This window comes from Trachypithecus francoisi, unplaced genomic scaffold, assembly GCF_009764315.1.
Source record: "Trachypithecus francoisi isolate TF-2019V2 unplaced genomic scaffold, Tfra_2.0 Lachesis_group8, whole genome shotgun sequence".
Classification (NCBI taxonomy): Eukaryota; Metazoa; Chordata; class Mammalia; order Primates; family Cercopithecidae; genus Trachypithecus; species Trachypithecus francoisi.
Genome location: NW_022681473.1, coordinates 17,115,751 through 17,141,380, shown reverse-complemented (window position 1 = coordinate 17,141,380; position 25,630 = coordinate 17,115,751). Strand labels below are relative to the sequence as shown.

Below are 25,630 nucleotides of genomic sequence, written 5' to 3'. Positions count from 1 at the left end.
GATATTTTTTACACCACCAACTCTCCAGTATGTGTGAAAATGAGTAGTAGTTCTGTCTTCCCCTTTCGATTTATTAAGATTGGTTTCCCCAGTAGTTTTACTTTTTTTGGGAAGATAGTTCACTTATTCCAGTACTGTTAGTAATCAGTTAAGGGTTCATTTTTTTTTTTTCTTTTGAGATGGACTCAGATTCTGGCTCTGCCACCCAGGCTAGAGTACAGTGAAGCGATCTCTGCTCGCAACCTCCACCTCCTGGGTTCAAGCCCTTCTCCTGCGTCAGCCTCCCAAGTAGCTGGGATTACAGGCGTGTGCCACCAAGCCCGGCTGATTTTGTATTTTTAGTAGAGGTGGAGTTTCACCATGTTGGTCAGGTTGATCTCGAACTCCTGCCCTAGGTGATACACCTGCCTTGGCCTCCCAAAGTGCTGGGATTACAGGTGTGAGCCACTGTGCCTGGCCAAGGGTTCAGTTCTTAAGGAAATTAGTCAGCTTCCTACAGGAGCTCCTTACCTAATCCTGCCCTGCCATTTTGTAAAGTATGTAAGTTACAAATAGGATTCAACTTTTCTTTTTAAACAGACTTATAATGCTTTAACACAAAGTACCTTCAACATTACATGGCCTCATCTGACCATCAGAATTTAATTTTAATTTGTGAGAAAAAAATCTATTTACTGTGCTTTGGTTAATACAGTTTTATTTCTTGGACTGTTGGCTCAAATATGCTTCAAGGCTAAAAATTTAAATTTACGCTTAAAATGTAAGCAAGACAGAGTTGTAACACATACAGCATTTCATTCACTTACTGTTTACAGCCAAAAAAACTTACCTCAGTCTGTAAGAGCAGCACATGAAAGTTGGAGATGGATTGTCTATTAATGCCTAGAAATTCAAATTTACTTGTCAGGGTATTTGCCAGTTCTCCAATCTGAAACTACAATGCAGAAAAGAAGAAAAGTAAAACTAGAATCTAACATTTTCTGTATTATGTATAATCCTTCATTTATTCTTATAGACATCAGAAATATGGGTCTGCCTATAAACAGCCTTCCCTCAACAGCTGTATTTAGTTGTCCAGAATATAAAATTCTAATTTACAGTAACATAATACACATAACAAAGTGACAAATAATGACAGGAATCAAATACCATATTTACATAATCAATGCATTTTAAAAAGTATTCAAAACAATTATTTTGTTTCAGACAAAAGTCTCGCTATTGCCCAGGGTGCTCCTGAACTCCTGGTCTCAAGTCAGCCTCCTGCCTCAGTCTCCAAAAGTGCTGAGATTACAGATGTGAGCCACTGTGCCCAGCCCATCATAATGCATTCTAATACAACATGGAATTCAATAGTTGCAAATGGATCCCAATATTGAAGAGCTAAACTCAAAGGGTAGAATTAGAATGGTGGTTGCCAGGGGATGGAGACAGGGGAATATGGGGAGATGTTGGTCAAAGAATATAAACTTTCAGTTATAAAATACATTTTGGGACTGGGTGTGGTGGCTCACACTTGTAATCCCGGCACTTTGGGAGGCTGAGGCAGGTAGATCACAAGGTCAAGAGATAGAGACCATTCTCGCCAACATGGTAAAACCCCATCTCTACTAAAAATACAAAAATGAGGTGGATATGGTGGCACACACCTGTAATCCCAGCTACTTAGAAGGCTGAGGCAGGAGAATCACTTGAACCTGGGAGGTGGAGGTTGCAGTGAGCCAAGACTGTGCCACTGCAATTCAGCCTGGTGACAGAGCGAGACTCTGCCTCAAAAATAAAATAAAATAAATTTGGAAATCTAAAGCACAGCACGGTGACTACAGTTAATGATACCTGAAATTTGTTAAGAGTATAGATCTTATGTGTTATCCCCACATACACACACAAGACAACTCTCCAAGGTAAGGTGATATGTAAGTTAATTTACCTTGTTTGTGATAATCATAATATACATATATAACAAATCATGACACAGTACATGCAAGATATATGTATAGTCAATTATAGCTCAACAAAGCTGGAAAAAACAGATCCTGAATGATATAAATACCAATATTGTCAAATTGCCATTTATCCATCAATTGCTTGTATTAGCCACCTGCTGAAGCCTGAAACAAAATTAATTATCCCAGTCCCTTCTACTTGGTTGTTCCCTAACTAGTAATTGGATACTCTTGCAAGTCAAAATAACAAGTTAAGTGGTTTTTCCAGCAGACCACCCTTAAATAGCCAATACTTATTTGGTCCAACTCTCCCATGAGATTAGGTTAGAAATGCAATTCAAACTAAATTTGCTTTTGTGTAAAGACAAGTATTTCACACCGGAATGAAATCTGTGACTTTTCTCCCAAACTAGAGAAGCCTATAAGCTACTGCTTCTCAAACAGAGGCTTACTTTGAAGAAAGCAATTAAGCAGTTAGGATGTTAGATAATTTCTCAGTATCAAGTCAGCCTTGTAATTAATTATATCAGGCTTAAATATGATCTTTTCATCTAACCAAGTAAACAATTTAGGTTTGGAAACATTACTATTACTTTTACTACTTGTTAACAGAAAGCAGTTTAATAATAACTGGCATTTAAAAAAAAAAAATTGGGCCGGGTGCGGTGGCTCACACCTGTAATCCCAGCACTTTGGGAGGCCAAAGCGGGTGGATCACAAGGTCAAGATTTCAAGACCAGCCTGGCCAACATGGTGAAATGCCGTCTCTACTAAAAATACAAAAACTTGCCAGGTGTGGTGGTGTAATCTTAGCTACTTGGGAGGCTGAGGCAGAAGAACTGCTTGAACCTGGGAGGCAGAGGATGCAGTGAGCCAAGACTGGGCCACTGCACTCCAGCCTGGGTGGCAGAGCAAGACTCCGTCTTGGGGGGGGAAGAAAAAAAAAAATTGGTGGGTTGGGCGCAGTGGCTCACGCCTGTAATTCCAGCACTTTGGCAGGCCAATGTTGGCAGATCACAGAGCCAGGAGTTCGAGACCAGCCTGGCCAACATGGTGAAACCCCGTCTCTACTAAAAATACAAAAATTAGCTGGGAGTGGTGGTGCACGCCTGTAATCCCAGCTACTGGGGAGGCTGAGGCAGGAGAATAGCTTGAACCCAGGAGGTAGAGGTTGCAGTGAGCCGAGATTGTGCCACTGCACTCCAGCCTGGGTGACAGAGCAAGACTCCATCTTGAAATAATGATGATGATAATAATAATAATAATAATAATTTGTCAAGTTGCATTAAGTAATATACATACTTTCAAATCCTGTTCTTCTTCTACTTTTGGTGTTGTTTGTACTTTTATTTTCTCTGGAGATTCTTCTACTTCCACCTCTTTATCTGAATTCTCATCTGTTTTTTCTGAATTTTCAGCACCAATTGCTGTAAAAGAAAACATGTAAAATTAAACCAAAGTACCAATACTTACAGAGCACTGTATACATCTTCCCCCATAGCAGATATCTGCAAAAGATTATTAGTTCTTTCTCTCTTCCCTGTTTTACCTACTTGTTCAAACTCTTCAAACTTGTCAGCCTACTGTCTTTATAACCCAAAAACAATTCAGGGCCGGGCGCAGTGGCTCACGCCTGTAATCCCACCACTTTGGCATTTGGAGGTGGGCAGATTACAAGGTCAGGAGATTGAGATCATCCTGGCTAACACAGTTGAACCCCATCTCTACTAAAAATACAAAAAATTAGCCGGACGTGGTGGCACGCACCTGTAGAATTGCTTGAACCTGAGAGGCGGAGGTTGCAGTGAGCTGAGATTGTGCCACTGCATTCCAGCCTGGGCGACAGAATAAGACTCCATCTCAAAAAATAAATAAATAAAATAAAAATCCTTTATAATCAACTTTCTGTTTTTTTTTTTTTTGAGACAGAGTCTCGCTCTGTCGCCCAGGCTGGGGTGCAGTGGCCGGATCTCAGCTCACTGCAAGCTCCGCCTCCTGGGTTCCCGCCATTCTCCTGCCTCAGCCTCCGGAGTAGCTGGGACTACAGGCGCCGCCACCTCGCCCGGCTAGTTTTTTGTATTTTTAGTAGAGACGGGGTTTCACCGTGTTAGCCAGGATGGTCTTGATCTCCTGACCTCGTGATCCGCCTGTCTCGGCCTCCCAAAGTGCTGGGATTACAGGCTTGGGCCACCGCGCCCGGCCTATAATCAGCTTACTTAAAATACATCTATAAGTAAAATTTACTTTAGTCTATCAAATTACCCTGAAGTTTCTGCTTTCCCCTTCTCCTTAACACCTTTTCTAATCTTCTCTTTCAGAATACCACTGCTTCAATTACTTACAATAGCTAGACAGCAAACCTGGGATATGTGAGAATTCTTTAACAAGTTGCAGGGGAAGGTGCTCAAAAGAGCAACATTATCAGCATTATAATTTCTTTTGAAGACAGGGTCTCATTCTGTCGCCCAGGCTGGAGTGCAGTGGCATGATCTCAGCTCACTGCAGACTTGACCTCCTAGGCTCAACGGATCCTCCCACCTCAGCCTCCCAAGTAGCTGGGACTACAGGCAGGTGCCACCATGTCCAGCCAGTTTTTGTATTTTTAGTAGAGATGGGATTTCCCCATGTTGCCCAGGCTGGTCCCGAACTCCTGGTCTTACGCAATCCGCCTGCCTCAGCCTCCCAATGTGCTGGGATTATAGGCGGGAACCACTGCATCCAGGCTGCATCATTATTATTAGTATTTTTTTGAGATGGAGTTTTGCTCTTGTTGCCCAGGCTGGAGTACAGTGGCGTGATCTCAGCTCACTGCAACCTCTACCTCCCAGGTTCAAGTGATTCTCCAGACTCAGCCTCCCAAGTAACTGGGATTACAGGCATGCACCACCAAGCCTGGCTAATTTTGTATTTTTAGTAGAGATATGGTTTCACCATGTTAATCAGGCTAGTCTCGAACTCCTGACCAGTGATCAACTGCAACCTCTACCTCCCAGGTTCAAGTGATTCTCCAGACTCAGCCTCCCAAGTACCTGGGATTACAGGCATGCACCACTAAGCCTGGCTAATTTTGTATTTTTAGTAGAGATAGGGTTTCACCATGTTAATTACGCTAGTCTCGAACTCCTGACCGGTGATCTGCCCAGCTAGGTCTCTCAAAGTAGTGGCATTACAGGCATTAGCCACCACGCCCGGCCTGCATCATTTTCAAACCATCTGGTGATCTCCTTCCTAAAGTGGTGAAGACCTACAGACATCTATATTGAACCCACCTATTTAGTTGGTGCTGATGTCTATTGGTAATGGGAATCTAGGTCTACCAACTTAAACAGAGCACACAATATGAACTCTTTTATCTTTGCTTCGTAACACCTGCATACCCAAACTAATTCACACAGTCTAAATGACTGCCAGATAGGCCAGGTGCGGTGGCTCACGCCTGTAATCCCAACACTTTGGGAGGCTGAGGCGGGTGGATCACAAGGTCAGGAGATCAAGACCATCCTGGTTAACATGGTGAAACCCCATCTCTAACAAAAACACAAAAAATTAGCTGGGCATGGTGGTGGGTGCCTGTAGCCCAAGCGACTCGGGAGACTGAAGCAGGAGAATGGCATAAGCCCAGGAGGCGGAGCTTGCAGTGAGCCGAGATCGTGTTACTGTACTCCATCCTGGGCAACAGAGCAAGACTCTTGTCTCAAAAAATAAAAATAAATAAATAAATAAATAAAATAAACGACTGCCAGTTAAAAAAGCCAAAAATGACCAGGCACGGTGCCTCATGCCTATAATCCCAGCACTTTGGGAGGCCAAGGCAGGTGGATCACCTGAGGTCAATTCAAGACCAGCTTGGCCAACATGGTGAAACCCTGTCTCTACTAAAAATACAAAAAATTAGCTGGGCATGGTGCTGGGCACCTGTAATACCCCAGCTACTCAGGAGGCCAAGGCAGGAGAATCGCTTGAACCTGGGAGGTGGAGGCTGCAGTGAGCCGAGATTACACCACTGCAGTACAGCCTGGGCAATAAGAACAAAACTCCGTCTAGAAAATAACAATAAAAAAAGCCAAAAATACCTCAAATGTGAGAGCTGTGACTTTGGTTAATCCTTCATCTTCAGGATTAGAAGTAAAAATGTGACTTTAAATGGCTTTTAATAGTCTAATTTTTTTTTTTTTTTGAGATGGAATCTTTGTTGCCCACGCTGGAGAACAGTGGAGCTATCTCGGCTCACTGCAACCTCAACATTCTGGGTTCAAGCAATTCTCCTGCCTCAGCCTTCCAAGTAGCTGGGGCTTCAGGCTTTTGCCACCATGCCCAGCTATTTTTTTTTTTTTTTTTTTTAGTAGAGACAGGGTTTTGCCATGTTGGCTGGGCTGGTCTCAAACTCCTGGCCTTAAGTGATCTGTCCACCTCAGCCTCCCAAGCAGCTGGGATTACAGGTGTGAGGCACAGCACCTGGCTTTCTTTGTTTTTTTGAGGCATGGTCTTACTCTGTCGCCCAGGTGGGAGTGTACTGGTGTGATCACAGTTCATTGCAGTCTTGACCTCCTCCAGTCTCATTTTTTGTTTTTCAGCAGAAACAAAGTCTTGCTATGTTGCCCAGTTTGGTCTCGAACTCCTGGACTCAAGTAATCCTCCTGCCTCAGCCTCCCAAAATGCTGGGTTAAAGGTATGAGCCATTGCATCCAGCCTAAAACTTTTTAAGTCCTTAACCTTATAATACAATAGCCTGGCTCTCCTTTTACCTGATTAATATTCCCTCTTTATTATCAAATTGTCTGAAACAAAATCTTCCCACTAATTCCATTTATTATTATTATTATTATTTTTGAGACGGAGTCTCGCTCTGTTGCCCAGGCTGGAGTGCAGTGGCACGATCTCGGTTTACTGCAAGCTCCGCCTCCCGGGTTCATGCCATTCTCCTGCCTCAGCCTCTCGAGTGGCTGGGACTACAGGCACCCGCCACCACGCCCGGCTAACTTTTTTGTATGTTTAGTAGAGACAGGATTTCACCGTGTTAGCCAGGATGGTCTCTATCTCCTGACCTTGTGATCCACCCGCCTTTGCCTCCCAAAGTGCTGGGATTACAGGCGTAAGCCACTGCACCTGGCCCTATTTATTAATTTTTAATGCCATTGTATATTAGAAGTCTTCTATCTGGTGGCAGGTCCAAGAATTTAACAATTTTAAGGATGGCTAGAGTTAAAGACTAGAATATTTTGGAGGGCAAGTACACAGGCTGTATTAAATTAGAATGCACATATCCCTTTGACCTAGCAATTTACCACTAGGAATCTTTACTGTTGTGAACTAAAATGTACATAAAATACATTCACCAGGATGTTACCACAGTATTATTTATTGTAAAACAGCATAAGAAATGCATATAATATAAAGAATAAAATCAGCTCAGTGAGGTGGCACAAGCCTATAATTCCAGTACTTTGGGGGGGTGAGGGAGGAGCATCACTTGGGTCCACGAATTCAAAGCTGCATTATGATTATCTCAACTATATTCGGCCTGAGTGACAGAGTAAAATCCTGTCTCCTTTTTTTTTTTTTGAGATGGGAGTTTTGCTCTTGTTGCCCAGGCTGGAGTGCAATGGCACGATCTCAGTTCACCATAACCTCCGCCTCCCGGGTTCAAGCAATTCTCCTGCCTCAGCCTCCCGAGTAGCTGGGATTACAGGCATGCACTACCACACCCAGCTAGTTTTGTATTTTGTTTGTTTGTTTAGTAGAGACAGGTTTTCTCCAGGTTGGTCAGGCTGGTCTCAAATTCCCAGCCCCAGGTGATCCGCCCGCCTCAGTCTCCCAAAGTGCTTGGATTAGAGGCGTGAGCTACGCCAAAATCCTGTCTCTTAAAAGAAACAAAAATTCAAGTAAATAGGTCAAGTGTGACGTCTCACGCCTGTAATCCTAGCACCTTGGGAGCCAGAGACAGGTGGATCACCTGAGGTCAGGAGTTCAAGATCAGCCTGGCCAACACAGTGAAACCCCGTCTCTACTAAAAATACAAAAATTAGCTGGGCATGGTGGCACACGCCTGTAATCCCAGCTACTCGGGAGGCTGAGATAGGAGAATTGCTTGCACCCAGGAGGTGGAGGTTGCCGTGAGCCACGATTGTGACACTGCAGTCCGGCCTGGGTGACAGAGTGAGATCCCGTCTAAAAAAAAAAAGTATAACACGGCTTATTAAAATATCAAAATATTAATATGTTAACATTGAGTCTTCCCAGGCTTCTCTGCCATCACAGCCACACCAGACATGACCTCTACCCTCATGGTGTCAGTCATTATATTCCTTTAGCTTCCTCATGGACAGATCTTTAAGCGCAATATACATATATATTTATATATTTTTTTTTCATGAGACAGAGTCTCACTCTGTCGCCTAGGCTGAAGTGCAGTGGCACAAATTTGGCTCACTGCAACTTCCGCCTCCTGGGTTCAGGTGATTCTCCTGTGTCAGTCTCCCAAGTAGCTGTGATTACAGGCGAGCACCACCAGGTCCAGATAATTTTGTATTGTTAGTAGAGATGGGGTTTCACCATGTTGGCCAGGCTGGTCTCAAAATCCTGACCTCAAGTGATTTGCTTGCCTTGGCCTCCCAAAGTGCTGGGATTACAGGTGTGAACCAGCCAAAGCACAATATTTTTGCTTATTTCTGCATTTATATACATAGAATATTAACATATGCATTCTTCCATGGCTTTTTTTGTTCAACAGAACTGTTTTTCATTCCTTTTTTTTGAGACAGAGTCTTGCTCTGTCACCCAGGCTGGAGTGCCGTGGCGCAGTCTCGGCTCACTGTAAGCTCCGCCTCCTGGGTTCATGCCATTCTCCTGCCTCAGCCTCCTGAGTAGCTGGACTACAGGCACCTGCCACCACACCCGGCTCATTTTCTGTACTTTTAGTAGAGACGGGATTTCACTGTGTTAGCCAGGATGGTCTCGATCTCCTGACCTTATCATCTGCCTGCCTCGGCCTCCCAAAGTGTTGAGATTACAGGCGTGAGCTACCGTGCCCAGCCACCATTTTTCTTTTCTTTTTTTTGAGACAGAGTCTCATTCTATTGCCCAGGCTGGAGTGTGGTGGCGCCATCTTGGTTCACCACAACCTCTGCCTCCCCAGTTCAAGCGATTCTCCTACTTCAGTCTCCCAAGTAGCTGGGATTACAGGCATGTGCCACCACGCTCAGCCTATTTTGTAGTTTTGGTAGAGACAGAGTCTCACCATGTCTCACCAAATTGGCCAGGCTGGTCTTGAACTCCTGACCTCAGGTGATCCACCTACCATGGCCTCCTAAAGTGCTGGGATTACAGGCGTGAGTCACCACAAGCCAGTCTTTCTTTTGTTTTTCTTTTGAGGCAGGGTCTTGCTCTGTCACCCAGGATGGAGTATAGGGGTGTAACCATAGCTCACTGCAGCCTTGAACTCCTGGGTTCAAGCTATCTTCCTCCCTCAACATCATGAGTACTGGGATTATATGCGTGTGCCATCACACTGGCTAATTTTTAAAAAACATTTTAGAGATGGTGTCTTGCTATATTGTCCAGGCTGGTCTTGACTCCTGGCCTCAAATGATCTTCCTGCTTTGCCCTCCGAAAGCAAATATTATTGTTTCTATGATTAAGCCACAATGATGCACATAACTACGGTATGTTCCTTTTGTCACTGCTGCTTAGTAGTCCTTTCTAAGAATATACCACAGGGCTGGGCACAGTGTCTCACGCCTATAATCCCAGCATTTTGGGAGGCCAAGGAGGGTGGATCACAAGGTCAGGAGTTCCAGAAGAGTCTGGCCAAGATGGTGAAAACCCATCTCTACTAAAGATACAAAAATCAGCCAGGTGTGCGTAATCCCAGCTACTCGGGAGGCTGAGGCCGGAGAATCACTTGAACTTGGAGGGTGGAGGCTGCAGTGAGCCGAGATCATGCCACTGCACTCCAGTCTGGGCGACAGAGTAAGACTCCGTCTCAAAAAAATACAAAAAATTAAAAAAAATAAAGAATGCACCACAATTTATCTATCATATCTCTGATGGACATCCTGAGTGCCCTATAGGGGTTTTTTTCATAGTACAAATGCAACAATTTCTTTTTAGTGAAATATGGACACAATTTAAATGTCCATCAACAGTGGGTAGAGTTAAATACACATATCTACACCACTCAGTTTTAACCAATGAACGACAACTTTTTTTTATTTTTTATTTTTTGAGACAGAGTCTTGCTCTGTCACCCAGGCTGGAGTGCAGTGGCTGGATCTCAGCTCACTGCAAGCTCCACCTCCCGGGTTTATGCCATTCTCCTGCCTCAGCCTCCCTAGTAGCTGGGACTACAGGTGCCCGCCACCTCGCCCGGCTAGTTTTTTGTATTTTTTTAGTAGAGACGGGGTTTCACTGTGTTTGCCAGGATGGTCTCGATCTCCTGACCTCGTGATCCGCCCATCTGGGCCTCCCAAAGTGCTGGGATTACAGGCTTGAGCCACTGCGCCCGGCCTGAACGACAATTTTTAAGGCACATTGTTAAGTGAAAACTGTATGTTGCCTAACAATCTATATACTCTCATATATGGTAAAATTTACATATATACACATAAACACACTCATGCATACCTAACTGTAAACGTACATAAAGAACATTGTCTGAAGGATATATGTATATAAAGGACAGAAAAAATAGCCCGGTGCAGTGGCTCACACCTGTAATCCCATTGATCTGGGAGGCCAAGGTGGGCAGATCACCTGAAGTCAGGAGTTTAAGACCAGCCTGGCCAGCATGGTGAAACCCCATCTCTACTAACAACACAAAAACTAGCTGGGCATGGTAGTATGCGCCTGTAATCCCAGCTACTTGAGAGGCTGAGGCAGAGAACTGCTTGACCCCGGGAGGTGGAGGTTGCAGTAGGCAAGAGATCGTACTACTGCACTCTGGGCTGGGGGCAGAGCAAGACTCGTCTCCAAAAAAAAAAAAAAAGGACCACAGGGGTAGGGAGCGAGAATAATGAAAAGATAAAGAGGATTTACAGATTTTCCTTTATGTTCTTCTGCACTACCAACTGAAAAGAAAAAATTCAGGCTAGGGGTGGTGGCTCATGCCTGTAATCCCAGCACCTTGGGAGACCAAGGTGGGCAGGTCACCTGAGGTCAGGAGTTCGAGATCAGCCTTGCCAAAAAGGCGAAACCCCATCTCTACTGAAAAATACAAAAATCAGCCGGGCATGGTGGCAGGCGCCTGTAATCCCAGCTACTCAGGAGGCTGAGGCAGCAGAATCACTTGAACCCAGGAGGCAGAGGTTGCAGTGAGCCAGGACTGCACCATTGCACTCCAGCCTGGGGAACAAAAGTGAAACTCTGTCTCAAAAAATATAAATAAAAAGAAAAAAAATTCAAACAAGGATGTCTGCCTTTATTTATCACCTGTTTTTTTTTTTTTGGTTCTTTGTTCCTTTTTTTTAAAAAAAAAAAAAAAAGAAAAGAAAAGAAACAGGGGTCTTGCTATGTTGCCCAGCTAGCCTGAGACTCCTAGGATCCAGGGATCCTTCTGCCTCAGCTTCCTGTGACACAGCACTGGGTTGTTTTTGAACCATGATCCATAAAAGTATTTTCTTCTAGGTGTACTCAACTAAGGTTTGAGGTCCTTATCTTACTGCTAACTTTCCACTACAGAATTAGGGCCACAGCTGAAAGTGGTGGCTCACGCCTGTAATCTCAGTACTTTGGGAGGTGGGTAAATCAACTGAGATCAGGAGCTCGAGACCAGCCTGGCCAACATGACGAAACTCCGTCTCTACTAAAAATACAAAAAATAGCCAGGCGTGGTGGCAGGCACCTATAATCTCAGCTACTCAGGAGGCTGAGGTAAGAGAATTCCTTGAATCTGGGAGGCAGAGGTTGCAGTGAGCCAAGATCACGCCTTTGTACTCCAGCCTGGGCGACAGAGTGAGACCTCTGTCTCAAAAAGGAAAAAAAAAAAAAAAAAAAAAAAAAGAATGAATTAGGGTCAAATGGAGATTAAAATATTAGCTTTATTCACGGATTTCTGAAAATAGATTAAAAAATGCAGCAGGATCTCTTCCACCTTATCATGAATGAAGGGTAAGGTCCTCATTACCCCGAATGAAGACAACTTGGGTCCTCACAACACAATCAAACTCTCTACTCACCCACACAGAGGCTGGGCAATGTAGACAAAGAGAGAAGAAAGAAATGGGACTGGGCTCTGAATACACCACCACCCAGTAAATGTCAGCCTCTCAGGCTCTCATTCCTCTACTAGAAAATAGATCTGGAAAAGGTAGAGAAGTGGATGGAAGCTTCCTTCCCAGCACTTCTCCCAAAGAGTAAAAGCACAATCTCCTGTTTTGCTGAAGAAGAAACAAAAAAGGAAGAGTTTCCTTCCCTCTACATCTTTCAACTCTAAAGTTTAATGTGAAGCACAAATTACCAGTTTCTCCATTTTCTGGAGTATCTCGTCCAGTTTTACTAGAACTCCTGCTGGTAGATTCTGGACTGGTAGCTCGAACAAACATCTTCCATTTTCCTCTTTTAGACATAAGCCTACGCATTCCATCTTGAGATGCTGGCTGGCTGATATCAGAACGTGGACTAGACCCTGACACACTACCATCTCCTTCCTCCAAGGCTCGCAACTCTGCCTACAAAGAACATGACAATTAAGTTAGTTAACTGCTTATTAATATGTCTAATCAGAATAATAGCCATGACTATATTGTTGAAATTTAAATCCTTTGAGAACAGAAAGCATTTTTTTTGGAGATAGGATCTCCCTGTTGCCCAGGTTGGAGTGCAGTGGCATGATCATGGCTCACTGCAGCTTCAACCTCCTGTGCTCAAGCAATCCTCCCACCTCACCCTTCCAACTAGCTGGGACTACAGGCACATGTCATTACATGTTTTTTTTTTTTTTTCCTAATAAGAGATGGTATCTGGATACGTTGCTCACATTGATCTCAACTTCTGGGCTCAAGTGATCTCCTCTCCTGCTCAGCCTCCCAAAGTCCTGGGATTATAGGCATGAGCCACTGCACTCGGCCTACTCACTCTATTTTTATTTTTTAATTTTGCCAATTTTTTTGTGGATACATAGTAAGTGTACATATTTATGGGATACATAAGATGTTTTGACACAGGTATGACATGTGAAATAAGCACATCATGGAGAATGGGAAAACCATCCCCTCAAGCATTTATCCTTTGAGTAACAAATAATCCAACTCCATTCTTTAAAGTTATTTTAAAATATACAGTTATTATTGACTACAGTCAACCTACTGTGCTATCAAATAGTAGGTCTTATTCATTCTTTCTATTTTTTTCTGGTACCCATTTGTGTAAGTCTGAGCAATGTCAAGACTCTTTACTGATTATCGACTACCTATTGCAGGAAGTCAGGGACCCCGAACAGAGGGACCGGCTGGAGCCTTGGCAGAGGAACATAAATTGTGAAGATTTCATTTTAATATGGACATTTATCAGTTCCCAAATAATACTTTTATAATTTCTTATGCCTGTCTTACTTTAATCTCTTAATCCTGTTATCTTCTTAAATTGAGGACATATGTCGCCTCAGGACCACTGTGATAACTGTGTTAACTGTACACATTGATTATAAAACATGTGTGTTTGAACAATATGAAATCAGTGCACCTTGAAAAAGAACAGAATAACAGTGATTTTTAGGGAACAAGGGAAGACAATCATAAGGTCTGACTGCCTGCGGGGTCAGGCAAAAAGAGCCATATTTTTCTTCTTGCAAAGAGCCTATAAACAGATGTGCGAGTAGGGAAGATATTGCAAAATTCTTTTCCTAGCAAGGAATATTACCTGGGGGAGGAATGCACTCCTGCGGGGAGGTCTATAAACTGCCGCTCTGAGAATGTCTGTCCTATGCGGTTGAGATAAGGACTGAGATACACCCTGATCTCCTGCAGTACCCTCAGGCTTATTAGGGTGGGGAAAAACCTAGCCCTGGTAAATTTGTGGTCAGACAGGTTCTCTGCTCTCCAAACATGTTTTCTGTTAACATGTTTATCAAGACAATACATGCACTGCTGAACATAGACCCTTATCAGTAGGTCTCCTTTTTGCCCTTGAAGCATGTGATCTACTCCCTGTTCTTATACCTCCTCCTCTTTTGAAACTCTTAATGAAAAACTTGCTGGTTTGAGGCTCAGGTGGGCATCACGGTCCTACTGATATGTGATGTCACCCCCAGCGGCCCAGCTGTAAAATTCCTCTCTTTGTACTCTTTCTCTTTATTTCTCAGAACGCTGACACTTAAGGAAAATAATAAGAACCTATGTTGAAATTTTGGGGGCGAGTTCCCCTGATAACTACCAAAAGCATCATCAAGGACCAAAAAACCTACAAGTCTGTAGTTTAAAAGTTTTTGGTGCATAACTTTCAACATACCTAGATGACGGGATAAGAAAAACAAAATCCCAATAATGGCTGTAAGTCAAGCACAATGATCCCTGTAGAGTAGTACTGAGGAAAAAACAAACTACAAGTAACTTTCAAAAGCTTACCTTTTTCCTTTCCAAAACTAGCTCCAGTTCAAGGGTATCTTGTTCCTCTTCTTCCTCACTTTCTCCAGATTGGACAACACTGCAAAGATCCTCCTGAGAAGGGTCTTCTATATTGTCCAACAAAATTTCCTGCGGCTTTACTATTGTTGTTGCTTCTTCTACTGTTGTACTTGTTTCTTTTACTTCTGAAACTGGCTCTTCTTTACAAATTACTTTTCTTCTCCATCTCTCTTCTTCTTCTTTTATTCCCTCAGGCAATAAAGGAGCAAGTAGCGATGCTGCCACCCCTTTCTTCTCCTCCTCACTATTTGAGAGAGCCTGAATTCCTTCATTTACTTCCTATAGAGAACAAAATAATTTAGTTTCATGTAATTCTGAAACAAATCTCACCTGCACACACATTCAATTGTTCATATTAACTGTTTTCAGTAGCTGAATACCCAAGGTAAAAACCACTTTTTTTTTTTTTTTTGAGATGGAGTCTTGCACTGTCACCTGGGCTGAAGTGCAGTGGCACACTCTTGGCTCACTGCAACCTCCACCTGCTGGGTTCAAGCTATTCTCCTGCCTTAGCCTCCCGAGTAGTTGGGATTACAGGCGCTCATCACCACGCCCAGCTAATTTTTTGTATTTTTAGTAGAGACGGCGTTTCACCATGTTGGCCAGGCTGGTCTTGAACTAATGACCTGTGGTTCACCCACCTCAGCCTCCCAAAGTGCTGGGATTACAGGCGTGAGCCACCACGCCCGGCCAAAACCACTTACTCCCAACAGGTGAGTATATATTTATACCATTACATTATTACTTTAGACAGACATTGATTGAATTAGAGCCTAGTTCTAGGTAGGATTCAAATATATCCTCCCTGCTACTCTCAGGATGTCAATAGGCAGACTAGTAGTAAGCAGAGGTAGATTTAAGATCAGTATCTTATCAGCTCATAACATGACTGGGTAAATCTTTTTTTTTTTTTTTTCTTTTTTTTTTTTTTGAGACAGTCTCGCTCTGTCGCCCAGGCTGGAGTGCAGTGGCCGGATCTCAGCTCACTGCAAGCTCCGCCTCCCGGGTTTACGCCATTCTCCTGCCTCAGCCTCCCGAGTAGCTGGGACTACAGGCGCCGACCACCTCACCCGGCTAGTTTTTTGTATTTTCTAGCAGAGACGGGGTTTCACCGTGTTAGCCAGGATGGTCTCGATCTCCTGACCTCGTGATCTGCCCATCTCGGCCTCCCAAAGTGCTGGGATTACAGGCTTGAGGCACTGCACCTGGCCGACTGGGTAAATCTTGACCTTCTTCTGTATGATGAGAATTTTTTTTTTTTTGAGAGAGTCTCACTCTGTTGCCCAGAAGCGCAGTTTCATGATCTCAAGTCACTGCAACCTTTGCCTCCCATGTTCCGGCGATTCCCAGCCTCTCAGCCTCCCAAGTAGCTAAGATTACAGGGATGCACCGCCACATCCAGCTAATTTTTGTTTATGTTTCTGTTTTTGAGACAGACTCTCGCTCTTGTTGCCCAGGCTGGAGTGCAAAGCGTGATGTTGGCTCACTGCAACCTCCGCCTCCCAGGTTCAGGCAATTTCCCTGCCTCAGCCTCCCGAGCAGCTGAGATTACAGGCGACAGCCACCAAGCCAGGCTAATTTTTTTTTGTATTTTTAGTAGACACGGGGTTTTACCATGTTGGCCAGGCTGGTCTTGAACTCCTGCCTTCGAGTGACCCGCCCGCCATGGCCTCCCAAACTGCTGGGATTACAGGCGTGAGCCATCACACCAGGCCCAATTTTTGTATTTTTAGTAGAGACAGGGTTTTACCAGGTTGGCCAGGTTGGTCTCGAACTCCTGACCTCAGGTGATCTGCCCACCTCAGCCTCCCAAAGTGCTGGGATTACAGGCATAAGCCACCATGCCCGGCCTGATAAGAAAATTTAGTAAGTATGCCATGAAGGTGATTTAGACTAAAGTGAACAATTCCTGGACTGAGTGCAGTGGCTCATGCCTGTAATCCCAGCACTTTGGGAGGCCAAGGCAGAAGCATCACGTGAGCTCAGAGTTTGAGACCTGTCTGGCCAACGTGGTGACACCTCATCTTTAAAAAAAAAAAAAAAAGGCCGGGCGCGGTGGCTCAAGCCTGTAATCCCAGCACTTTGGGAGGCCGAGACGGGCGGATCACGAGCTCAGGAGATCGAGACCATCCTGGCTAATGCGGTGAAACCCCGTCTCTACTAAAAATACGAAGAAAAACTAGCCGGGCGAGGTGGCGGGCGCCTGTAGTCCCAGCTACACGGGAGGCTGAGGCAGGAGAATGGCGTAAACCCGGGAGGTGGAGCTGGCAGTGAGCTGAGATCCGGTCACTGCACTCCAGCCTGGGCGACAGAGCAAGACTCCGTCTCAAAAAAAAAAAAAAAAAAAAAAAAAAGAAAGCCAGGCATGGTGGTGCACACCTGTAGTCCCAGCTACTCAGGAGGTTGAGGCAGGACTGCTTGAGCTCAGAAGAGTAAATCTGCAGTGAGCCATGATCATGCCACCATACTCCAGCCTGGGGGACAGAGTCAGATCCTGTCTTAAAAATAAGTAAATAGAAAGGGCAGTGGCTTGAGCCTGTAATCCCAGCACTTTTGGGAGTTTGAGGCAGGTGGATCACTTGAGGTCAGGAGTTCAAGACCGGCCTAACCAACTGGTGAAACCTCATCTCTACTAAAAAAAAATAGAAAAATTAGTCAGGCGTTGTGCTGGGCGCCTGTAATCCAAGCTACTCGGGAGGTTGAGGCAGAACTGCTTGAAACTGGGAGGTGGAGGATGTAATAAACTGAAATCGCGCCACTCCCCTCCAGCCTGGGTAACCGAGCAAGACACTGTCTCAAAATTTAAAAAAATTAAAATTAAAGTATATTTTGAGGCAAAAAAGTCTTTAAAATTGAAGATAAACTGGAATTCAATATACACTCCCTAAGGAATACAACTTACTTTTCTTACTAATTAGGCGATAGAAATGCTCAAGTTTCACTAATATAGTATATCCGTTATCGAAAAATCCAAAATCTGAAACTGAGCACTGACATGACAATCAAAGGAAATGCTCATTGGAGCATCTTAGATTTCACATTTTCAGATTAAGAATATGCAACTGATAAGTATAATGCAAATATTTCAGAATTCAAAAAAATCCAAAATCTAAATCTCCAATCCCAGGCATTTCAATTAACAAATACTCAACCTGCAGTAGTTTTTAATTTAAAGGAGTTATCTTTTTATTTTTAAAATGTCTTATATACAGAATCCCAAAAATAACAGAATGATTCTACATGAAGTCCCTGACTGGACCGCTGCTCCTGCATCCTTTGCAATGATCCAAGAGGCCTCTGTGATACACTAAAGCTCTCAAAGAAAAAGTGAAGTGGGCTGGGTGCAGTGGCTCACGCCTGTAATCTCAGCACATTGGAAGGCCGAGGCAGGTAGATTACCTGAGGTCAGGAGTTCGAGACCAGCCTGACCAACATGGCGAAACCCTGTCTTTAATAAAAACACAAAAATTAGCCAGGGATGGTGGCAGGCGCCTGTAATCTCAGCTACTCAGAAGGCTGAGGCAGGAGAATTGCTTCCTGAGCCCAGGAGGCGGAGGTTGCTGTGAGCCGAGATGGAACTTGGTACTCGGGCTGGGCAACAGAGTGAGACTCCATATCAAAAAATAAAATAAAATAAAATAATAAAATAAAATAAAATAAAATAAAATAATAAAATAAAATAAAATAAAATGCCAGGTGCAGTGGCTCATGCCTGTAATCCCAGCACTTTGGGAGGCCAAGGTGGGCAGATCACGAGGTCAGGAGATCAAGACTACCCTGGCTAACATGGTGAAACACCGTCTCTACTAAAAATACAAAAAATTAGCCAGGTATGGTGGTGGGTGCCTGCAGTCCCAGCAACTCAGAAGGCTGAGGCAGGAGAATGGGGTGAACCCGGGAGGCGGAGCTCGCAGTCAGCCGAGATCACACCACTGCACTTCAGCCTGGGTGACAGGGCGAGACTCTGTCTCAAAAAAAAAAGAAAAAAGAAAACAGAAAAGAAAAAGTGAACTGAGTAACTGCTATAAAGGCTACATAATACACAGAAACAAAGTGAAACAAAGTGAAAGCTTATGAAACTTATCCTATTTCACATGTATGACACAAAATATTGAGAAGGCTTCCATTCCTGTGCTCAGACTAATGCTTATTAGATCCAAAAATAAGTAAGTTTCAACACTGACCTTTTTAACTTCTCGCTTGGCTATGACTGGTCCACTTTTACTACTGGAAACAGAAATCGTTTTCTCCTTAGAATACATGTCTGTATTTACCACAAAACTAGTTTCAGCACCTGGCACAGAACTAAAAAAGTATATACTTAGCAAGAGAAATATAAGACAAATACTAACAGCAAAAGATAAGACTTCAATTTCCTTCTAGGCAATTTCATTTTAAAATTAATTCTTACCTGGGCTGGTAATGCTGTAATCCCTGTACCTGGGTGGCAAGATACTGGGGTAACTCCCAAGTCACTTCATTTGTTTGTGTATTCCAATAGTAATAACATCCTGTGTTCTCATCCCAGACTTCCTGCCAATCTCCCATCTCAATTCCGACTAGAAGAAAATAAAACAAATTTTAAGCACAAATCCCCCTACAATTCTGGCTTACATATAAGCTCAAAAGCCACAATCACCTAACAGTTTCTCAAAACTTAGCACTGCTAACAGTTTGGGCAGACAGGTCTTTGTTGTGGGGGGCAATCCTATGTGGAGGTTTTAGCAGCACCCCTGGCCTCCACCCACCAGAAACAGCAGCCCTCCCGTTCACCCTGCCTCCTACACTGTGACAATAAAAAATATTAACAGACATTGTCAAATATCCCCTTAGGGGCACCCCCCAACACCGGTTGAGAACCACTGGCCTAACACCAAGAATTCTTTTTTTTTTGAGACGGAGTCTCGCTCTGTCGCCCAGGCTGGAGTGCAGTGGCCTGATCTCAGCTCACTGCAAACTCCGCCCCCCCGGGTTTTACGCCATTCTCCGGCCTCAGCCTCCGAAGTAGCTGGGACTACAGGCGCCCGCCACCTCGCCCGGCTAGTTTTTTTTGTAGTTTTTAGTAGAGACGGGGTTTCACCGTGTTAGCCAGGATGGCCTTGATCTCCTGACCTCGTGATCCGCCCGTCTCGGCCTCCCAAAGTGCTGGGATTACAGGCTTGAGCCACCGTGCCCGGCCAGAATTCTTTTCTTTTCTTTTTTTTTTTTTTTTGAGAGGGAGTCTCGCTCTGTCGCCTAGGCTGGAGTGCAGTGGCTGGATCTCGGCTCACTGCAAGCTCCGCCTCCCGGGTTCACGGCATTCTCCTGCCTCAGCCTCCCGAGTAGCTGGGACTACAGGCGCCTGCCACCTCGCCCGGCTAGTTTTTTGTATTTTTTAGCAGAGACGGGGTTTCACCGTGTAGACCAGGATGGTCTCGATCTCCTGACCTCGTGATCTGCCCGTCTCGGCCTCCCAAAGTGCTGGGAGTACAGGCTTGAGCCACCGCGCCCAGCCAGAAGATCAAGACCATTCTGGCCTACACGGTGAAACCTCGTCTCTGCTAAAAAATACAAAAAACTAGCCGGGTGAGGTGGCGGGCGCCTGTAGTCCCAGCTACTCGGGAGGCTGAGGCAGGAGAATGGCGTGAACCCGGGAGGCGGAGCTTGCAATGAGCTGAGATCCGGCCACTGCACTCCAGCCTAGGCGACAGAGCGAGACTCTGTCTCAAAAAAAAGAAAAAAAAAGAATTATTTTCTTAATACCTACCATTTAGAGTCACCTTTGAACACAGTTTAAAAAAAAAAAAAAAAGTTTGGCTGGATGCAGTGGCTTAGGCCTGTAATCCCAGCATTTGGGAGGCTAAGGTGGGCAGATCACCTAAGGTCAAGAGTTTGAGACCAGCCTGACCAACATGGAGAAACCCTGTCTCTACTAAAAATACAAAAATTAGCTGGGCATGGTGGTGCATGCCTGTAATGCCAGCTACTCGGGAGGCTGAGGCAGGAGAATCACTTGAACTGGGGAGGCAGAGGCTGTGATGAGCCAAGATCGCACCATTGCACTCCAGCCCGGGCAACAAAAGCAAGACTTCATCTCTAAATAAATAAACAAACAGAAAAAAGCAGTTTGCTGGTCCAAAAATTTACCTAAAATATTTTGAATATCATGGCTTTTCTTATTTACCCGGCAAGGATAAGCAATTACTTTTTAAAAGATAAAAATTACATCCTGCCGGGTGCAGTGGCTCACACCTGTAATCCCAGCACTTTGGGAGGCCGAGGCAGGTGGATCACCTGAGGTCGGGAGTTCAAGACCAGCCTGACCAACATGGAGAAACCCCGTCTCTACTAAAAGTACAAAATTAGCTGGATGGTGGCACATGCCTGTAATCCCAGCTACTTGGGAGGCTGAGACAGAAGAATCGCTTGAACCTGGGAGGCAGAGGTTGCGGTGAGCCGAGATCGCGCCATTGCACTCCAGCCTAGGCAAAAAAAGTGAAACTCTGTCTCAAAAAAAAAAAAAAAATTACATCCTACAAGTTTTCAGAGCCGACTATCCTACCTACCATCTTCGACATGCTTTATTTAAAAAGACAAGAGGTTGGGCGTGGTGGCTCAAACCTGTAATCCCAGCACTTTGGGAGACCCAGGCAGGTGGATCACCCAAGATCAGGGGTTCAAGACCAACTTTGCCAACATGGTGAAACTCCGTCTCTACTAAAAATACAAAACATCTGCTGGGTGTGGTGGTACGTGCCTGTAATCCCAGCTACTTGGGAGACTGAGGCAGAAGAATCGCTTGAACCTGGGAGGTGGAGGTTGCAGTGAGCTGAGATTGCATCACTGCATTCCAGCCTGGGTAACAAGGGTGAAACTCAGTCTCAAAAAAAATTAAATAAAAATAAAAGAATCCTAAAGTCTAAGGTTAAAGCCTCTGGGCTTTCATCTTTAGAAAACTGAATGCCAGCTGGGAGCGGTGGCTCACACCTGTAATCCAAGGACTTTAGAAGGCCAAGGCAGGCTCATTTCCTAAGCTAAGGAGTTCGAGACCAGCCTGGGCAACATGGTGAAACCCCATCAGTACTAAAATACAAAAGAGAAATTAGCCAGGCATGGCAGCGTGTGCCTGTGGTCCTGGCTACTCAGGAGGCTGAGGGAGGAGAATTGCTTGAACCTGGGAGGCGGAGGTTGGAGTGAGCCAAGATCACACCACTGCACACCAGCCAGGGTGACACAGCGTGACTCCGTCCCCCCCAAAAAAAGAACAGAAAAGAAAAGTGAATGCCTAGAATCCCTGTGAGGATTTACTTTTCTTTTAAAATCAAAGGATTAAGTTTACCTCCTGCCAGTGAACACTGAGTATCATATTGCCATCCAGATGTTTGGGTGGAGTCTGTTCCATTTGAAGTAGAAGAAAGGGTAGATGTTGCTGCTTCCTTTGGCTCTGGTCGAGGTGGAGTTGGAGGTGGAGCAGAAGCTCCTACAGGAGCTGCAGGCTGAGGAGCTGTTATGGCATCGATCTCCTTCAGTATGAAAAGAGTAACAAATGCAGTAATTATATCAAGAACAAGAAACTTAAGGAAATGGCAATCCCTTTTTAAAAATTCTACACATGATGAGCTGGGCACAGTGGCTCATACCTATAGTTCCTGCACTTTGGGAGGCTCAGACAGGTGGATCACTTGAGGTCAGGAATTTGAGACCAGGCTGGTCAACATGGTGAAACCCCACCTCTACTAAAAATACAAAAATTAGGCTGGGCACAGTGGCTCATGCCTGTAATCCCAGTACTCTGGAAGGCCAAGGCAGGCGGATCACTGGAGGCCAGAAATTCAAAACCAGCCTGGCCAATATGGTGAAAAGTTGTCTCTACTAAAAATACAAAAATTAGCCGGACGTGGTGGTGGGATCCCAGCTACTCAGGAGGCTGAGGCATGAGATTCACTGGAATCTGGGAGGCGGGGATTGCAGTGAGCTGAGATCTCACTATGGCACTCCAATCTGGGTGAAAGAGCAAGACTCCGTCTCAAAAAAAAAAACCAAAAAAACAAAAAAAAACCCAAAAAAACAAAAAGCAAAAAAAAAGAATAGAATTATTATTGGGCGTGGTGGCACATGCCTGTAATCCCAGCTACTCAAGAGGCTCAGGTGGGAGAATCACTTGAATCTGGGTGGCAGAGGTTGCACTGGGCCAACATCATGCCACCACATTTCAGCCTGGGAGACAGTATGACCCTGTCTCAAGGGAGAAAAAAAAAAAAATTCTAGACACTCATTCTAAGCTTCTCAAATCAAAACCCTCATCTTCCAATTATACCAGCTCCCCAATCTCTTCCAATCTGCCTTTTTTCTCTTTGAAAGCTTTACAAAAAGAAAAGAGAGGAGGTGGCTCACGCCTGTAATCCCAACACTTTGGGAGGCCGAGGTGAGTGGATCACCCGAGGTCAGGAGTTCGAGATCAGCCTGGCCAACATGGTGAAACCCCATCTCTACCAAAAATACAAACATTAGCTGGGTGTGGCAGCATATACCTGTAGCCCCAGCTGCTCGGGGACACATACCTGTAGCCTCAGCTATTTGAACCTGGGAGACGGAGGTTGCAGTGAGGCAAGATCGTACTGCTTGCACTTGAGCCTGGACAACAGAGTGAGATTCCATCTCAAGAGAAAAAAAAAAAAAGAGAGAGCCAGATGTGATGGCTCACACCTGTAATCTCAGCACTTTGGAAGGCCGAGGTGGGAAGATCGCTTGACCCCAGGAGTTCAAGACCAGCTTGAGCAACACAGCGAGAGCCCATCTCTTTTAAAATTAAACAAAACAAAACAAAAAGAGAGAGATTGGGAGAAATGCAAGAAGAGAGTGTTGGAGGGAGAGGGAGAAAGGAGGAGGAAGACACTGAATTGACATGTATGCTAACCACTTAAGATCCAGGTCCCAAAGTAGCTTCAATAACTAAAACTCGAAACAAAAGCACCACTAACCGCCAGGAAGTTGGCCAATGTACTATCAATATCAGTCGACTGGTTTCCATTTGTCTCTTTGGATTGTGCTGGTTTTTCGGAAACATCATTGTCATCGTCATCACTGTCAGCATAAGCACCAAGTAAGCACAGACCGCCTAGAAACAAAAAGGAAAACAGTATTTGTAACAACAATGGCAATATGTCCTAAGAAGTATCTAAATGGAAGTATAACATGATTTTTTAAATTTACTTACAGATTAGAACATAACCCCAAAACTAATCATCACTGAACTACCACAGAAGAATAAATTACATCATATGCTTAAAGCTAATAAAAATTGATCTACAGACCAGGTGCAGTGGCTCATGCCTGTAATCCCAGCACTTTGGAAGGCTGAGGTGGGTGGATCATGAGGTCAGGTGTTTGAGACCAGCCTGGGCAACACAGTGAAACCCTGTCTCTACTAAAAATACAAAAAATTAGCCGGGCATGGTGGTGTGCGCCTGTAGTCCCAGCTACTGAGGCAGGGAAGGAGAACTGCTTGAACCCGGGAGGCGGAGGTTCCAGTGAGCCAAGCTCACGCCACTGCACTCCACCCTGGGCAACAGAGCAAGACTCCGTCTCCAAAAAAAAAAAAAAAAAAAAAAAAAATTGATCTGGGCTGGGCACGGTGGCTCACACCTGTAATCCCAGTACTTTGGGAGGCCAAGGTGGGCGGATCATGAGGTCAGGAGATCGAGACTATCCTGGCTAACACGGTGAAACCCCGTCTCTACTAAAAATACAAAATTAGCCGGGTGTGGTGGCACATGCCTGTAATCCCAGCTACTCGGGAGGCTGAGGCAGGAAAATTGCCTGAACTCGGGAGGCGGAGGTTGCGGTAAGCTAAGATCGCACCATCGCACTCCAGCCTGGGCAACAAGAGTGAAAATTCATGTCAAAAAAATATAAATACACAAAATAAAAAATAAAAAAAATGTTGATCTATGAGCCAGGCAACACAGCTTATGTCTACAGTCCCAACTTCTTGGGGAGGATCTGAGGTAGGAAGATCATTTGAGCCCAGAATCCGAGACAAGCCTCGAAAACACAATGAGACCTTGTCTCTCCCAAAAAAACAAAGAAACACACAAAAAAAAAGAAGAGGAAAAAGAACAAAATATTAGCCGAGCATACAGCTGAGGTGTAAGGATAGCTTGAGCCCAGGAGGTTGAGGCTGCATTAAGCCAAAACATCTCCACTGTACTCCAGCCAGGGTGACAAAGTGAGACTGACCATGTCTCCAAAAAAAAAAAAAAAAAAAGAACAAGAAAATTAATCTGCATAGTTATTCCAATCAATTATTCAATCTCACTCTCTTCCCAAATAGTATCTAGTATATCCTGATTTTTGAATTTGGTGATTAAAGTGTTTACCTCAAACTAAACCAATTACAGTGTAGCAGCTGAAACAAAGACTTTCAAAGACAAAACAAATAATAGAGAAACAAAGACTTTCAAAGTTAAAAAACAAAGCTTTTAATCAATGATTATTCCTCAAACAGGAAGTGACAGGAATTAAAAATGGGACTCAACATGGCTAAGACCAACAATCAATGTCTTCCTCAAATTTAAGTGGTATCAGGTATGGCCTCTGTAATGCTGCTATGCCATTTCCTTTTGGATCATCTGTGGCTACTCCAAGATTACAATTAAGTAAGCATACATACCTCTCTCTATGTATTATAAATACATAAAATGTTAAATTCTAGCTAGACTTTTTCAGCTATTATATTAAATTGCACAGTGCTGACACATTCTACGCTCTCACTAAAAAGTTAGTAAATGAAGAGACTTATCAGAAAGTTAAATCTAGTTTTCTGTGTCATACATCCCATACATAAACTCAAAGGTCACCTAAAAGTAAACATAAATTGTTCCATTAATCATGTTAAGAGTTCCTATTCAGTGCCTTAGTATCATAATTCCTATCTTCGTTTCTTTCTGTATGTAGGTAAGTCTTTTTTTTTGTTTGTTATACTTTAAGTTCTAGGGTACATGTGCACAATGTGCAGGTTTGTTACATTATGTATACATGTACCATGTTGGTTTGCTGCACACATTAACTCGTCATTTACATTAGGTA

At 44.2% G+C, this 25,630-nt stretch overlaps 1 protein-coding gene across 2 annotated transcripts in view; it reads right to left on the bottom strand.

Annotated features, from left to right (window-relative positions):
- The window catches only part of FNBP4 (formin binding protein 4), a 54,228-nt gene that overhangs the window by 16,562 nt on the left and 12,036 nt on the right, over nt 1-25,630 (bottom strand). For both annotated transcript variants that reach the window (XM_033207892.1, XM_033207894.1), the window contains exons 3-10: nt 23,524-23,660; nt 21,882-22,065; nt 18,975-19,122; nt 18,748-18,868; nt 14,504-14,842; nt 12,400-12,610; nt 3,249-3,373; nt 830-934 (exon numbers count right to left, since the gene is read on the bottom strand). In XM_033207892.1, coding sequence (XP_033063783.1) covers nt 830-934; nt 3,249-3,373; nt 12,400-12,610; nt 14,504-14,842; nt 18,748-18,868; nt 18,975-19,122; nt 21,882-22,065; nt 23,524-23,660 — 1,370 coding nt within the window. The remainder of the gene's footprint in view (nt 1-829; nt 935-3,248; nt 3,374-12,399; nt 12,611-14,503; nt 14,843-18,747; nt 18,869-18,974; nt 19,123-21,881; nt 22,066-23,523; nt 23,661-25,630) is intronic.